Raw genomic sequence first — 18,076 nt, forward strand, 5'->3', positions numbered from 1 at the left:
GATGGTAGTGTAGTTTTGGAGTGACGATATCTCTGGTTCTACTCATCTTATTGCAATAATTCTTTTTTCATCAGAAAGGTGGACAAATTGGGAGTGAAGTAGGCCTAAAATATGAACAAATATCATTACAGAAATTTTGAAAAAGTAATAATTTCTCCAGGGTTTCACTAATGCCTTCTGCTTACAAAAGTTTGACGTGCTGGAACTTCGGCATAAATCAGTTTATAATATTCATTCTTGTAGCACTGCAACCTCTGATCATTCAACATCATTTTGATGTGCCAGTCTCCTTCATTAACAGCCAGCATTGTAGAGAGAACTTGCCTCCCAATTAGTTCATAGAAAAAAATATGAATTGCTTATATTTTGAAAAGTACTTGTTGCATGGGAAAACCAATTGAATATTTGAAATCAGCATGTCAAAATACATAAGTGATGGAAGTTTTATCAAATTGTGGCCACAAATAAAAAATGAAAATTTAAGTGGGGTGTCCCCCCTTAAAGACTGTAGAAACTTGGAGAATATGCGAAGGGCTGCAAAGATAGACGATGGCAAGCGGAATACACAAAGGATGCCAGCGATGGAGGAGCTGAAGCAGACAACGGCCGGATGCATTGTGCAGGAGACCACTACGTCATCGCACGCAGCAGCCAATGGGAGTCCCGGGCTCTCCCGTGTCCTTGAGCAGCATGTGCTTTGCCAAATCTCAGCTTCGCGTCTCAGCCGTGGGAAACTTGAAAGCTCTCGCGAGCCATCCAATCATGAGTGATTTATGCCTCTCCCGCGCTGCCGCAGCCGCTTCGGGTGCCGGGGGAAAAAAGTCAAACCTGGTAGCCGACATCTCCTTGCGGTCGCAGCAGCGCTGCTGAGCAACTTCTTCGCATTTTGAATGCGACACACCGTAGCCAATGGTAGATCCCTGTCGCGTGCCATCGCCGACTTCTTTGTGCCACGTTCGATAGCATGAACAATGTCCAATTTTTATTCTATGCTGAGCACCCAGTGTTTTTTATCCGAGCTTCGACATGACACGAGTCCTAGCTTGCACGACGTCACAACGCTCTCTGGCACGGCGCCGAAATGATGTTGATGCGACTTCACGCGTAAATGCACAGGGCGCTTGGAGGCCATTGTTCTGACTTCTGAGGTTTGTTGTCCTGCCGGGCCGCCCGATGGGGACAATGCGCTGCCATGATTGCACAATGAAATGTAGAAACACTATGTGTTAAATGATACGTACGCAATAAGTTGGTACAGTTTATGCGGATACAAAACGCATCATGTTCAATGGCTGCTGAGTCGGGGATTTGACTTTAATACATTTAAAAAGAAAGTACTGTTTAAGTGGGTACGGTTTTACAAGGTTTTGCTGTACTGCTGAAATGTTTCCTTAACCATTTATTGCCCAGAACAAGATAAAGAATTGTGCAGACCCTCAAGCTCGGAAAATTGCTGCGGATCATGCAAGAAATCACACTCACTTCGCACACATGCGCTGTAGTAATGGCGGTGCAGCTTGGCTGCAGCTTGAAGCCGGGGTGCGTGGATGCTAGCTACTATTGTAACCCTGTAGGCCCAGAACACAGTCCAGTAGTTCCTTGGTTGTGTTGAACATGAAGTTTCCCATTTTGAGTGCGCAGTGCTTACATTGAGTGCTTACATTGAGGGCTTTGCTTTGACAGCTGAATTTTGAAACTTGCTGTTTGTTTAGGTGTGACTTGTACACCCGAATTGAGTTTTTGCAGTACATGCTGTAGCCTGAAAGGAAAGCTGTGACTGGTGTTAGAATGATGATCTCTGGCTTTCTTCCATTCGAACAGGTGCAAATTTGGCCAATTGGGCCCGAGCAAGGGCCAGTTCAGCTCGCCCCATGGCTTCTGCTTGGGCCTAGACGAAGAGATCATCGTGGCTGACACTAACAATCATCGCATCCAGGTGTTTGACAAGTCTGGGGAGTTTAAGTACACCTTTGGAGTGGCTGGAAAGGAGGAAGGACAGCTGTGGTATCCCCGAAAGGTGATGCTTTTATAATTATTTTTGAAACTCTTTTCTGTTAGCAAGCGAGGTGCAGTTGACACTATTTGCAATGGACAAACAGTCCAACGAGAAAAGTCCGTTATGTTTGAAGTCTGTTCTATACAAAATCGTGGCTGCTGCGGTATGTTGCAAAATGGTGAAACATCACATTAGCCACTGTCCTAACTGAAGGAAATAACAAAAATGATGAAAACATCGAAATAAAATAAATAATAAATAAACGGGTTTACGCAGTAAACATACAACCCCGCGGCATGGTGTTTTCCTCTCCGCCGTTTTCCGGACGCTGGTTGTGGAAATGTGGCCAGTTTCCCTGCACCAGAGCTTGTAAACACTCGCACAGTGGCAAGATTAACAGCTGTCACAACAGAGGGGAACCGTTTGGCCAGCTTCTCGCCATGCCAGCCGCCCGACCAAGCACATTGCTGCCGCTGGGGACACAAAAATAAGCTACAGTTTGTTTCAGAGCGCAGCTCTTGGGAGCCTGTTCCTGTGGTGAGCATCGGCGTTCGCTTTGTAACTGAGCGAACGAGCACAGCTAAAAAGATGAGAGCGAATGCCACATATAGTGGAGGCATGAAAAATTTGGTGAGAGAGAAGAGGTGCTTGGAGGAAAGCGAGGAGGAGGGTGCTGCGGAACCTTTAGGCCGAAAGCGGAGGAGAGCATGGCGAAAGTGAGAAAAGAAAAGCGTAGTGCGGCGACGGTAGCTACTAGATGGTGCCAGAGAAGCGCTTGTTTTCTGGGAGGTTTGGTGGCAGTGGCATCTGTAAATCGGGCTCACGCGTTTGAAGAGGTGGCGGGGCAACAGAAGAGAGGCTGGCAATGCTGAGAAGGACTAGCACACGGCAGGGTGCAATGGCTTGAATTTTTCTTTTTCTTTTTTTCTATTCAAGGATTTCACATTCCATTACTTTTCGGCACTGACATCCAGTAGCCAGACTTCATCATCATCGTTGACAGTGTGGCGTGGGGGCATTGTAGTAAGAGGGTTATTTCGCCACAGAATATATGCAGAAGTTGAAGGTGCAGCAACTTCTCATTGTTATAACCTATGTATTGTTAAAACCGGTATCCTTGCAAGTGGGTTTGACTGTAGTGCACTGCTGCATGCACGCATCACCACAGCAACGTGCATTTTATTTACACCATCTAGACAAAATTTACCATAAGATTTGTCAATTGTAGCCAATATTCCATTATAGCTGGGTCCGTTAAAGCGAAATTTGTTGCGTGGATATATAATATAGGCAGACCAAACTGAGAAGAATGGTCTGTTATATCTGAAAGTATGTTGTAGGCGGATCCGTTGTTACGGGCATGGACTGTACTTCCTTTTTACATTTTCACAGAACGTCTTGCTGACTTGATGTACAGGATTCTTGCATTGCTACCAAATAGCTGAATTTAAAAGTAACTGTTGACTAAAGGGCATGACATTAGGATTTGAAACAAATTAACAGGTGGATAGATGATTTTAAGGCTGAATGCTGCCTATGCTGTGCATGGCTTGCACGTCCTGCTTTGTAATGAGGTCTGAACACCTTTGTCCTTGCGTAGGTGGCTGTTATCAAGAGCAGCGGCAAGTATGTCATTTGCGATCGAGGGAACGAGCGGTCACGTATGCAGATCTTCACCAAGGGTGGCCACTTTATCAAGAAGATTGCAATTCGCTACATCGACATTGTAGCAGGCCTAGCCATCACTTCTGAGAATAAGATAGTCGCTGTGGACAGCGTGTCGCCGACCGTCTTCGTCATTTCAGAGGCAGGCGAGCTTCTGCTCTGGTTCGACTGCAGCGAGTACATGAGGGAGCCCTCGGACATTGCCATCAGCGGCCGAGAGTACTACATCTGTGATTTCAAGGTGGGCTTTTTCATTACCATGCTTGTCGGCACTGTGCTGTCGCCGCATGGGAAGCTTAACTAAGACAAAGTACTCTTGCTCATTGTCCCCTTCTTCCTTTCTTTTTCTGTGAATGCTTGATATTTTGAAATGCTTGAGTTTAGCATTGTTAAGGGTAGACCCGGGTCTTTGGGACCGAAAATCGGCCCAAAATTCGAATTTTCAATGTTTATTTTCCACGTTCCTGACGCATCTCCGCGCATATCTCTGAAATTTGGTTACAACATACCACATAGTTCTTCAGTTACCGTGATCTAAAGATGCGAATCTGCAAGCACTGCCCTTTAAGTTGGGGACAAATCTCACCCGATTTTCGTTGTGCATAACACGATAACTACGCACTCTGCCAGCGCCATTTTTATATCATTTGAAAGCTCACATTTCTTGCTTCTTTATTCGGTGGTTGGTAACATTGCCACACTGCGGTCACGAAAAAGAACAACAGAAAAAGTACCGTATTTACTCGCATAATGATCGCACTCGCGTAATGATCGCACCCCTAAAATTTGTCGTCAAAATTCGATTTTTTTTATTTCCCGTGTAATGATCGCACCCCGAACTTGCCGCAGCCATATGTCGTGTGCTAAGTCTAGCGAATAATGATCGCGCTTACCACCTGTCGAATGCTACGCGAACGACTCTTCAAGACAAGCCAAGCGGCCTGCACGCACTAAACATTCTTAAGTAGATGCCTCATTTCATTACTTTCATCACTTTCCGCACTTCCATGACAAAATGAGGTACAACCAAACTTGCCTTTATTATGGGTTGGCTTTATAATGGCTGATGTCAACAAAAACAATAAAGGCGCATTTCGATTATTTTCATCTGCTTTTGCACTCGTGAGCACGCAACAAATCGCGCGCGGCAATGATAGTAGCCACGTTTACTCTGATACGTTAAAAGTGTACCCTATTCATACGCCGACGCTTGTAACACAGCTAAGATATTCGCCCACCCTTAGCGGAAAGTAGTGAAGACAGATGCCGCAGTTTCCGCAGCATGCCCGTCATGTGTTTCTGTCACTGGCAGCTAAGCGCGCCCACCTATTTCTGTCCCCTCAAAGTGGACATGGCTACGTTATTGCCGCAAACTTGCCGATATTAACGATATTATTCATCACTAATACGGAAGAAACTGTTTCAATGCACGCAATGTACTCACGAGAAGAAAAAAAAAAATCGCGTTCGGCGCGTTCGGCTCGCTCCGCTAGCCGCCATTTTTGTTTTGGTGTCCCGCACCCGCAATCTCGCATCCCGCAGCAAACGCGGACGAAAAAAAAATTTTTTTTTTTCCCGGGAAATTTAACCCGCGTAATGATCGCACCGCTGAATTTGCTTCAATTCTTCTGACAAAAAAAGTGCGATCATTATGCGAGTAAATACGGTAATTCGCGGCGCGCGCTATTATTGGCTAGTTTGAGCGTGGGACCAAAATGGCGAGTCATGATTGGCTCCAACGACCACGAGCACTCAAATGACAAAAACAGCAGCCATTTTGTCATAGTCTCGCGACTGGGATGCTGTATATGCTTGGACACACAGAACAAAACAAAGTTTCGTTTTGTGAATCGTTATGGGCGGAAACGTACGAGATTCAATAAACTTCTGAAAGTGATTTCGTCGTCGCAGTCGGCACGGGATACCCGGCAGCTTGCTGCTGATGTTGTACCGCTGCCTAACGTCGACACCTCAACTCCTTTGCCGGATCACGCATATCCACACTGCCGGGTGTCGTAACTGAAGAGGAAGTGGACAAGATAAGAGCGCATGAGAAAGCTACGCACGACAAGATTGCATCTACGACGGCCACGGAGCGAAAGATTCGGCGTTTTGTTGAAGATTCAACCGCAAATAGTGCAACATCCTAGGCTGCGAAGCCCGCTACTCCGTACGTTGGAGCAGCGTACTTGCAGCAGTGAACAATCTTCTCGGCGTTTTCTTGTGCAATGCTTGTGGTGGTTCTGCGTAGCTGGTGCGGAGCGATCAGGATTACGGTCTCTCTACTAGACTGATTGTGGTATGCGAGATCTGCGATGGAGTTGTGTCGGGAAGGAGCTCGCGGAGAATTGAGGGCCTGAAAACGTGTAATCCTTTTGAAGTCAACATACTCACAGTGCATGCTATGTCGTCAACCGGCAACGGCCAAACAGCCATGAATTATACCAAGTGCCTGCCTACTCATGTTCTTTGGTGCCGTCTTTTCAAACTTCCTTTCAATATATCAGTGTGAAATCTTTTTTGTTTCCTCAAAATCACAATTTTGATAATCGGAGGTGCATTATCTCTCCTTTTACTGCTATCACTGTAATGTGCTTTTTTTTTCCAGAAAGGCAAAGCTGTGTAGAGTGCAAATATATTCTAAATAACATTGTAACATTTATTAGAATTTTCTTTTAATGTTTGTTTTTTTAGCAGTTGGATATGTTTCTCTCGCTGAAGTTTACAATGTTCTCATTTGATGTAAAATTGGGTTAGGACACCATACTTGCTTATTTGCACTATTTGTTAGTTCCACATCATTTTCCTATGTCGATATTTATTATGCAATGCATAGTTTGGTAGATAGCTCACCTCTAAGCAACTTATGCAATAAAGCTGAATTTCTTCAATTTCTAGAAAGTTATTTACTCTGCAACAAAACTGGATGTATATTTAAAACTAGCACATCGGAATACATAAACTCAGCAAGTTTCATCAAAATCTACAAAGAATTTAAAAACAAGTTTTCAGGCACAGGATCCCCCCTTTAGGCATGTCTGCACAAAAGCTTCGAAGATATTTATTCAAATATTGGACTGGACATATTTCTATTACTGAATTTGGCAAATCATTCTGCAGAAGCCAGCAAGGTAGAGGGAAGGTTATTGACAGAGAAAATTGTGGTCCACCTACAATCAACGACCGGTTATTCAGGCACCCATAATTTGGACAGCCCCATGCACTGCCGCTAGCCCCATAGACTTAATGTATGAGGAATAACAAAAGGCATTGCTATAAAATTATGGCCACAGGACGTTTAAGCCAATAGGCAAGTGTATGTGTGCACCCAACAACACGCATTGACAAACTTGGTCCGATTCTTGGATGACATGACATTGATGATATGACATGACATTTCATTGATGCTTTGATGGGTGCTTTGTGCACACAGGCTAGCCTTGCACTTGTCACAAAAATAATTTGCTTGGTACTGCTGTCACTCGCAGACGCTGATGTGTGTTGCACTAGTCATGCAAAATAGAAGGCATCTCTGTAAGTGACGATCCAAGAGTAAAACACACTTGTGGAATAACGTCACCTATTTCAGGGCAAATCCGGTATTTCAGAATCCCGATTACTCGGACGTTTCGGCGGTCCCAATCGAGTCTGGATTATCGGTTGGTGACTGTATCTGTAGCACAAAGCTATGAAGGGTTTCCTTCGTAGACGTTGCATCCATTGGTCAGTGCACAGATGGGTGGATGACATTTTTCCCTTTTCATGAACATTCTTCCACCTTCTGGGTTTCCAGTGATTTGTCACATTTAGTGTCCCTGTACTTTGAGTTGCCAATCAGTTCGCCCTCCTATTTCAACCTGCTAGCCTCCCGGTTAGCTCAGATGGTCAAACAACCATCCCAAAATAGCATTGGTCCTGGGTTCGATCCCCTGACCAGAACGAGTTCTTCTTCAACTGTGAAGTTTTCTTTCTGAGAAACCCATATGATTTTTCTTTGTATCCTCATGGCTACAGATGGGTGGATAGTTCATAGTTCTATTACTGTAGCTGATGTGGCGGGTTGTAATGTACCCACAGAGTGCCCTTGTAGTGGACTCTCTTTAAACAGAACCTCAAGGGACCAGGGAAACTGGTTTCTTTTACCAGAAGTTTCATTTACTTAGAGACGAAGCTGAATACAATTGCATGAATACAAAACCAACCAACCCTGAGGATGGTGTTCCATATAGTAGATAGTTCCATGGAAGTCATTTCGTTTATTGAGATTCCACTGTATTGTGTGCACCAAAGTAAATATAATTCGTTAAGGGACATGTTCACACTTAAGCACCTATAGTTCGTGACAATCTAAGAATGGTATGGCAAATACGTCGCTGTCCGACTCGAAGAGAAGTTGCAAGATGTGCCAGTCCATTACATTCCTCATTTCTATGATGTCACGGCCAAATTGCACTTGTTTCAAGATCTTCATCCCCCAGGAACTGTGTTTTAGAGGGCAGGAGCAGCAGTGTGGTTTTATGGGTGTAAGTTGTATTAAATTCTTGGGTGTAGCTGATGCACAACCATGGCACTGTTGGGGCAACTGCACCATATGCCTCTCAGAGGTGTGCTGTGCTTGAGCTTTGTTTAATTTGCTCGTGGTGCACCTAGTGTACACCCTCTCATGTGCCTCTTCTTTTTTTCTTTTCAGGGCCACTGTGTCATAGTGTTCAATGATGAAGGTCACTATATCCGCAAGATTGGTTGCGACGGTATGACCAACTTCCCCAACGGTATCGACATCAGTGATGCGGGCGACGTGCTTGTGGGGGACAGCCATGGCAATCGTTTTCACGTTGTGGTCTTCTCGCGCGACGGCTTGCTCCTGTCAGAGTTTGAGTGCCCCTACGTGAAAGTGAGCCGCTGCTGTGGCCTCAAGATCACCTCGGAGGGCTATGTGGTCACACTGGCAAAGAACAACCACCATGTGCTTGTGCTCAACACTCTTTACATTGTCTGAGGGGTTTGTTGGGGGTGCCCCACCTCCGAAGCAGCGCGTTTTGAGCTGGCTGCTTTTTTTCTTCTTTTGTTGTCCCCCCTGTTACCACTGGGCAGCCTCCCAATGTGCTCCTTGCCTTTGCTGCACGTTCACCCTCTCCTCCCTACCTCCTCCGGCATCCTTTTGATGCACGCGTGTCGGCTCTGTTTGGCAGCACCAAGGAGGCCCCTTCCTCGCTGCCTTCAGTTGATCACCGGTCGTTTTCCATCTTCACATTGTTGTCCTTCATTTCATTAGGTGCCTTATCATGATTTTTTTTGCTTGTTAGCTACACTGCCTCATTTTATTGCTGTTTTTTGTATAGCCCTATCCCCACCTGCCTTTATTTTGCTTGATTGCTTCCCGCATTTCTTCCTCTTCCCCCTCCCCCCTCGCATATTTCGAAGCAGGAGCTCCTTGGAACTGTTCCTGGGCATTGTTACTCTTCCTAAGAAGGGCTTGACACGAGCACAGTTTCCAAGGCGCATGAGCACAGAGCACAGTCGACTGTCATAGGTAGTGATGTGGCTTTTGGCACCCCCAGCTTCTTTGGGTGCTGTGGGCAGTTAGTAGCCAAAAATGAACTGTTTTTTTCCAGGTTAGTCTCTATTTCATGACACTCCTATGTGATTTAGTAACCGCTCTCCGCTGTATGTTGCCTATTGCACGTCATCTTTTAAAAATTTTACCTCTTTCTTCGGGTGCTATTCTGTCTTCCTTTGTCTGCATCCTCCGTGCGTTAATGATTATTAGCTAGGCTCCCAAAGACAAAGTAATAATGCCTTGGTGTTCACACCATTTAGCGTCCTTTCTCTCTCTCATCCATTTCCCGCTGCTGTTCCTGTCCATTTCTGGAGAGTGTGAGCAAGTGCTTGAGCGGTGTTGTGTTGTAGCGCCATGTTCTTCACTCCCACTCACCCTACCTGGCCACCTACTGTTCGCACACGAGCTTGAGAAGACACACAAATTGCTAACTGTGATATTCTTAAAACGTTTTTTGCTGTGTAGTTAGTGTTGTTAACATTTCATTTTTTTTTCTAGCAACTCTTTGAAAACAGTCCCTTGTCTGGCCTGTAATCTCATCTTTAAGGTTCAGTCTTGTTTTCCATTTTTACTTGAAGTATTTCTTCTGGCCAGTTGTTCTTGCTAGTGTAAGCAAGCACTACAGTCTTGTAAGCTATTCCAGTACAAACATTTGTTTCTTCTCACTTTAATTATTTTCTTCTCTCGATTTTTCAGTGCGCGTCGCCATGTTGAAGCGCGACATTCCCTGCCTTAGCTAGGAGCTTGTTTTGTGCTCCTGTTAGTCTTCTGGATAGCCGTCTACTTAGCTTGTAAAAATGAAAAGCATGTTTATAACATGGCTGGTCTCTCAACGTAATAGCAGCTATGTGCAAGTCTGCTGGCACAAAATGGGCAGTTTAGAAGCCTTCTGTGCTCAGCATTTATATTCTTGCATTTCTGCGATATTTGCAGTGGTGGTTTTATATGCCCCCTTCAATCAGCATACAGCTTTATTGCTGCTGACGTGGCTCCTTTATTTTGAAAATGTTTCTTAATGAAAAAAATATAAGGATCTTTTCCTGTGTCATCATACAGTTAACAGCTGTTTTGTTTACTTTTTTGTAATGATACCAGTCGCTTATTATCACACATACAGCTGAAAACGTTAGTTACAGATTGGGCTTCTTTTTTGGTTCCTGCTAGGTATCCTCAGGTTTAGCGTCAACCATTCGAAGACACTGACCGTCTAGGAGAATCATATGAATATATATATATATATAATATATATATGTATACACACAACATATATATACCCTCGTGCCTAGTCCTTTTTACTATGATTTAGTGGTTTTTTATACATATATATATATATATAGTATATACATAGCGAAATGTGCCATGTGGGTTCACTCCCAGCTCTATTCTGAAGTGAAAGAAAAACAAAATGGAAAAAAAAAGACAGTATGTGTTGCACTGTGTACTCGCAGGTATATCACAAAAGTGTAAATGGCTGAAACTGTATTTACATACAAGTAGCAGCAGCCGCCACTGCAGCAACATTGTCATCGTCCTTGAAGGAGGTTTGTCACACAATCTTCCCACTCTTTATCACCTCCTCTCGGCATGAGCACTCACATCCTTCTACCGACTATTTCCATGTCCTCCCCCATTTTCCCTCTGTGCTTCGAGAGCCAATAGAAAGAGGAAAAAAGAAGGCAGATGCTCAAGCGGCTCTTGTGTCTTCTCACGCCAAGTCCTGGCTCCCTCCCCCCCCTTCTCCCAACTCTCTCTCATCTTTCTAACTGCTGACTCTCTGCGGAGGCTGTTCCTGCTTTCAGAAAAACTACCAAGTTTCTGAGCAGCTTTTTTGTCATATTTTTCACTTGCATCTCTTCTGTTTTTGTTTCGAGCCTTCGTTGCCTGTGTCGCTGTTGTAGTTGTGGTCATCATCCCTCCTCGCTCTTGTTTCTTATTTTTGTTGGTTGTTTGGTTTTAGAGTGGTGCCTGCTGACCGCATGCAGGCAAATGATTGTGCGATCAGTGTCCCAGCTCAGTTGTATAGTGTCGAGCGGCGGTTTGTTCTTTTTTACAGTAGCATGTTATAGCCGACCGAGCCTGGCTGCTGCTTCCTCGAGCCAAGGGAGTAGCAGGAAGGAGGAGAGGGGGGTGTTGTGTGCGCTGGCTTCGGAGGTGGGGATGTTGTATGGGCTGCAGTGTCCACTGCGTTTTGCAGTGAAGAAAGCAAAGGGAGGGGAAAAGAATACTTGCAGCCAAAAGTTCCTGTTTTTTTTTTTTTTCTCCATCCACGTGACAAGCTTGTTGTGCTTTATTTTCCTTCTTTTTTCTCGAGGGCACTTTGTCTCATGTGCTGCATTATTTGGGGCCTCATTGACTTGCGTGTCTGCAGAGGTTTTCCTCTGTTCATAATTTTTTTTTCCTTGCACTGTTCGTGCAACCTGTACAAAGCGTGGTGGGTGCGTTTGGCGCCTTTCTCGGTTGTTGATGCCAATGCGTTTGGTTTTTCCTCTGCCTAAAGAAAAGAAAATGTTGGTAGTCACAGAGGTTTTGTTGTTGGGCCAGCTGAATTTTGCTGCTCACTTTCATTCCTTAGCTGTGTACTTTTTTTTTTAAACTGCTTCGCGCAACCTCTTCTGCCAATCTCGTCCTTTTAGCCAACCTTCCCTTCGTAATTTGTGCTTACTCCGGCCCATTCACTTTGCACAGTTAAATGACACACACACACATTGCCTGGTGTGTACACATCTTCTACATGTACCTCAATTTACATCTTAATTTCGATGTCGTCATGCAGCTATGCGGCATGCAGCCTCATGCTGGTTGAATAGGAACAGGAGGAGAAGTGCAGTTTTCGTTGTTATACATTTTCTTTTCCTGCTTTTTGTTCTTTCCTCACGCAGCCTGTCATGTTTGCAATCTTTGCAAACAGCATAGTGCAGGTTTCTCCAGGTCCTTATTTGTTTCTTACGATTTTACAATTAGCTTGTCTTTATGTGTTGCTTCATCTGACTTGTGTAGCGTGTTGCCTGCGATTTTTTCCTTTTTTTCTTATATTTGTTGAGTGTACATTCTGAAAAGAAAGGACAATTTACCTTTAGAGCTATCTCTCTTTTTTTTTTCTCTCAGTTTTTCATTGCCATTTTCTTTTTCATTCACAGTGCATTTGCATCTCTAGTGTGCCTGATGTTACGTACACACACATATATATATATATATATATATATATATATATATATATATACATGCATATACTTACCATGTTATTATTAACGGTGATGGAGAGTTTGCTGCCACGTGTTCTACTCCCTTGTGGCGCTTGAGTATACGCGCTGCTGTGTTGTCGCTTTGCGCTCTAGTAAAGTTGGGCATCGCATGTGTGTTGCCAGCAATATTGTGGGGGGATGGGATGGCAGCAAGCAGCAACAGCCAAGAGCGGGCGCTTACACCAACATTCCATGGCAGCCACTTTTTAGGCGCTCTATATATTTTTCTTTAAACTGTTGAGAGAGGAAATTGCCTTCTTTTACCAGATCTTATACACCCCCCCCCCCTCCTGATGAATAACTTGTTGTGCCCTTCCCTTTGTCTTCGTTTTGAGGAGTCTTGCCCTTAATGATGAAGAAAGACAAAAAAGAAAACCTAACTTCTTTGCCTTTTATTAAGAGACAGTACAATGCTTTTTTTTCCCAACATGTGGCGGCAAAACCCATATATTACACAGTGTTCATTTTTATAACATTCTTTTCCTTTCCTTTAAAAAGCCCTTTTCTCTCTTCTGTGCCTTTCTTGTTTTTCCTTTGCAAGTTTTTGCAAGCATCCATGTGTGCATACATTTACATGCATCTAGTCAGAATCTTGAGCACCTGTGTGCTTTTTTTTTGTGTGTGTGTGTGAGCTTATTAGAAAGGTGTTGACATTTTGAAAGAAGTGTACCCTGCTTCCTTTTTGGAAGCTGACCCTTTGGCTTTGCAGTTTTATTATCATCGCTTCCTTTCCTTTCCTTGTTTGCTCTTTGACCTTACATTTAATTGAGATATTTTATGGCTATTAAAATCTTGTTAGTGCCTGTATAAGCATATGAACCTCGCTTTGAAAAGTGCTTTTCCGTAGAGTGCTTTATTGATGTGCATAGAGGTTTGGCGAGTGTCTTACCATGCGAAGGGGGCACCAGCTGTTTTGGGTGCATTGCGTTTCCTTTGGCGTTTCTGTCCTGCCAAACAAAATATGCCCCAAAAATTGGGGTGTGTCATGCACCTGTGCTTGGAGCAAAGAATTGCTATGTAGTGCTTCAGGCACATTCAATGAGTAACAAAAAAAAGAAAAGAAGAGGTCTTGTGGCAGGTATCAACTTTACAGAGGAACAAAGTGAAGCATAATAGGACTTCTCACATTTACAAGATTTTTCCTTCTCTCATGTGTTTTTCTTATTTTGGTAAGCTTGCGAGTTGTAGGGCTTTGTTTTTGCAGTGTGTTTTTGTGCGCATGTGTGGTGATACGTCTTTTTTTTTATTTGCTTATTTTACAAATCATTGTGACAAGACTGTGACACTCATTTTTATTTCTCATATGTTGGGGACAGACATTTCCCCAACTGACAAGCCTTTATTTGCACGTAGTCTGCCAATATTATTATTATACAATATGAATATTATACTATTGTATATTATACATTACCCGAAGGGGATTGTTTTCTGGGGAAAGGGCAGTATTTTTTCCAATGTTTCTTCTCGCAGGGTCCTTAATATTGTTTTATTTTTGTGTCTTTCAGTGAAAAGAGAGCTGTTTGTGGAGTACATAGAACATGCCTCTCATCTGCTTTATGGGGTTGATGAGACGAGGCCTTTTTTTTCCCTTTCCCTTGTCGATACTTTTACAAACCATACAAAATTTGTTTTATCTTCTTTTTTTGCATAATCTTTGTTGGCAAGTAGCTTACGGTATACTGCACTGCTTCGCAACATTTACTGTTCTTAACCTTTGTGAGGTCATCTCGTACACTATTGCACCATATCTGATAGTGCCTTTCTGTTAACATTGAGCAAAGACTAGCTCGTGCAGCTTTCATTTTTCTCACTTGCTGTTGTTCACTGCAATTGCCACGACTCATCCACTATGCACACCATTGCTCTTTTATTGGCAGCATATATCTGTTATCTCCTGAATCATCTTGCCATAACATTGGAAAGAAAGAAAAAAAAAGTTTGAAGAATGTAGGTATGAATTTCCTCTCTCCTTGCACATTTTATTCAGTCCTCCCCTTACCCACTCTTCATGAGATATATGTGTACTTTTTTTTTTCTTTTGTGACACTTGTTTACTGCTTAGGCTGTTTTCTGCAGCTTGTACTACCAGACTAGTCCATTTATATTGAGACAGTGTGAAATGAAGCTTACACAAACTTAGTATCGAAGACTGCATGAGTGAGATTTAGGGATTAGAGAGAATGGGTAACCACTGTGCTGACCTCCCCCCCCCCCATCCTCCCTTCATTTGTTTGTTTTTACTGCCTTTTACCTCAGTAGCCTCACACATGCACTACACCCCTTGTTTGTCGTCAGGTTCTCCATGTCTAGCAGGAAGTAGATGTCGGGTGTGTCCGAGTTAACCACGCAGTGAACAAGCCATGTGTGTGTATGTGTGTGTGTGTAGGAAGAGAGCCTATTTTTTTGCGTTTTCTTTTTCCACTCTTAATCTATGCAAAAATGTTATTTTGCCAGTGGCATGCGCTTGCAACACTGGTTGGCCACCGCGGTTTTGCTGTAAGAGCTCAGTCAGTATTTCAGGGGGCCCAGTCTTGCTTGCTGCGGTTGTGGCATTCTCCTCTCTCTCCTCGCCCCACCCCGTTTTTCCGAGTCTCCCTTTGTGGTGTGGCATTGCCTGCTTTACCAAGGACAAGCGCCACTGAACACTCGAATAATACTAGAGCAATAAAAAGGCGTGCTAGACGCTACACAGTGAGGCCCCCAGAGCAAGTCGCTTTTTCAGGCCATAAACTGCTTCAATTTGCACCTGCACAGTTTCTGATGCTGCCGTGACCGGGTTTCCCCTCTTGCGTTTCCCGTTCTTGCAGTCGGAGAGGTTTGTTGTCCTGGCATTTGCAATGGGAGAGGAGAGTCTTGTGTAGTTGGCATGCGACGTTGAAGACAGGGCCACCTGGGCATTATTGCAGCCGTAGCTGCCTCGTTTGGCCACACTGCGAGAGGCATTATGCTGAAGTTGGTGTGTTTGTCAGCTGTCGTTGCCACGATTCTTTGGTGCTCTGTTTCACTAGTGCTGTCGATGCAGTGTGCACTCTTTCGTGTTTGATCATAAAAATGAAGATTACTTCATTTGAGTGAAGCTTGCCATTGCAGTCTTGCAGTTCGCCTGGCAGGTTTCTTGCTTTGTGCAGTGAAGGTGCGAAACCTCACTCTTTACATTGTGTGGCGTTGAGCATGCCTGGTTGGCTGTAAGAGTTCTATAATGCAACTCGGCAAGTGCTTTGGCCAAGGGAAAGTGTCTTGCGCTTTCTTTATGAAGAGACTGCTCATGTAGAGTTGCTGCTAGAAAGGCACTACTTGGAAAGAAACGCACCAGAGAATCATGGCCACAAATGGTGCATGACATGGCAGAAACGCCCATTTTGGCATAAGATTTTACAGTGTGGTTTGATTGCACAGGGTGTGGAGATATCTTCTTGTTGACACCATCAAAGGTTTCGTAGTGGCAGGCAAAGCGTCTGACGAGCTGCTAATCCTATGTGGCAGACGTCTTTAGTGGCATGCCCAGTGCAGCAGTGCGTGCAGACATCGAGGGGAAGACGTGACTTCGCATTGCTAGCGTTTCCAGTGCTTCCGGGCGTTAAATATACATATATATATATATACTATATATACACTTCTTTTTCTCATTCCTCGAATTCACTCGACCCCCTACTGCACCACTTCAAGACAGAGGAGACTCCTTATTGCTTTATATCTCACTCTCTCATTGTAAAAGCCGAAAGTAGACCAAATTCCTTGGGCCATCCTTGTTGCAAGTGATGTCATGTGGTAGTTCTCTGAAGTGTTGAGAAAAATGTCGACGAAAAGCGTGAAAAAACAAGTTATTTTTTCTCCCTCTTTTCAATCCCCCCGATGTTTCCGTGGTTTACACTTTTGAGACGTTTAATGTTTATGTATTTTACACAAGCACTGATATATTTTTGGTGCTGTTTTACAATGGCAAGAAGTTAAAGTGTAAAAATAAAAAAAAATAGATGTGCAGTTCACCTAAGCTTGCAGACAGCAAGTATGTTACCACACTGAGCAGGTGAGGATAGGAGGTGACGAAAAAAAAAGTCGGAGCAGCCATTTTTTTGCCATCCAAGCTGGATCTTGTTGAGATTTTCGCGCTGGCTTTGTGCCTACATGGCTGTTCATTACATAAGTGAGGGTGATGGAGAAGAGAAAAAGCAAGTTGAAGTATATATACATATATATGTTGGTACAAAGCAGTTTTTTCTTGTCTCGGTTGCATGGCTCGCGTGAGCGTTCAAGACACTATTGTCTGGGCATTTGCTGAACCATGCATCCGAGATGCTCGGTTATATTGCATTTACTTGTACTATTTTTGGAAAGCAGTTAAATGGAAATGATTTGTAACAATGTTTCATGTTAATTCCAATAAAGGCAGTTGCAACCGTTTCACACTTGTTTTTCTTCCACACTCTTGTCCGTAAGGCACCTTGAAGTTGGCTGGTTCTTGGGCTTATTTTTTTACCGTTCAAGGAAATTTCCGTGTCGTAAGCAAAAAAAACATACGTGAGCCGATCCCGAAGATAGTGCAATGCCGGGGCGACACGCGGTGGAGGTGAAGCAGGCGTTGAGCACTCCCCATATACGTGGGCCGATACCGAAGATAGTGCAATGCCGGGTCGACCCGCGGCCAAGGTGCAGTTCGCCATTAAGGGGCCCACATACACAGCTTCGCTAGTACTTTTGCACAGAGTGGAAGGGCACTGAGATTTTTTTTTTTTTTGCATTCATTGAGCTCTGTGCCTCTCTATTTTTGGCTTGGTGAGCTTTCAGCACTCTTTAACATGATTTGGTGTTCATTGTGGTCCGCTGTTAAAAGGGGGAGGCAGGAGCAGAGAATGTGCAAATTTTGCTCTCTGACTAGCGTGGAAGTGGCCGGGTTTCTAGCATGACCTGGTCGCGGTAGAGATGGCAGTGGCATTTTCCAGCTCTTGCTAATGGAGTGCCTGCAGAATAAAAGCCGCATGTTTGCGTGTCCCTTCTAACAGCAGATTGCAATTAAGTTCGTTAGCTTAAGGGTCGTGCAAGACCATCGACACTAGTGGTATTGCACCTGCACAAAGTTCTGGGGTATAGCAGGTATGCAGTGTTGACAACCAGTGTGTCGATTGTATTCTTGGGACATAGCAAACCTCGGTGTTTTTCTTTCTTTTTCTTTTTTTAGCCCCGCGTGTAACCACCTCGCCGGAAAGTAAAAAAAAAAAATCCGGGATGACGTGCACAGTGTTCATGCGCGTTACTTCCATCACTCGGATACAATTTAAAAAAAAAAAAAAGCTGCGTGGTCCTATCGAAGCATTCTACAAGCATGCAGTTTTTTTTTTTTAAGTTTATTCATCCCCTTTTTAACACTCTTTTGCGACAACTTTATGGCTTTGCGCAGGAGAAAGGTGAAAGCCGAGTAAATTATAATACACCGTCCAAGTGCAAATTTTGTAAATTTCACTAGGGCGGGTCGGACATTGCAGTTGCTGCAACTTAACAATAGCTTGTGAGCACGTAACCCCAAGGTAGTCTACTGGGTGTCGGAAGTTCTCTGAAGCAGCTTACCTGAGGGCACCTCCCGTCGAGCTGCATTGACGAATATCTCTAGAAGTATCG

At 44.0% G+C, this 18,076-nt stretch overlaps 1 protein-coding gene across 2 annotated transcripts in view; it reads left to right on the top strand.

Annotated features, from left to right (window-relative positions):
- The window catches only part of mei-P26 (meiotic P26), a 53,452-nt gene extending 36,587 nt beyond the window's left edge, over nucleotides 1-16,865 (top strand). For both annotated transcript variants that reach the window (XM_065426875.2, XM_065426876.2), the window contains exons 9-11: nucleotides 1,822-2,017; nucleotides 3,597-3,902; nucleotides 8,352-16,865. In XM_065426875.2, coding sequence (XP_065282947.1) covers nucleotides 1,822-2,017; nucleotides 3,597-3,902; nucleotides 8,352-8,660 — 811 coding nt within the window. In that variant the 3' untranslated portion in view covers nucleotides 8,661-16,865. The remainder of the gene's footprint in view (nucleotides 1-1,821; nucleotides 2,018-3,596; nucleotides 3,903-8,351) is intronic.
- Nucleotides 16,866-18,076: the final 1,211 nt, after the last annotated feature.

Source organism: Dermacentor albipictus, chromosome 3 (genome assembly GCF_038994185.2).
Source record: "Dermacentor albipictus isolate Rhodes 1998 colony chromosome 3, USDA_Dalb.pri_finalv2, whole genome shotgun sequence".
Classification (NCBI taxonomy): Eukaryota; Metazoa; Arthropoda; class Arachnida; order Ixodida; family Ixodidae; genus Dermacentor; species Dermacentor albipictus.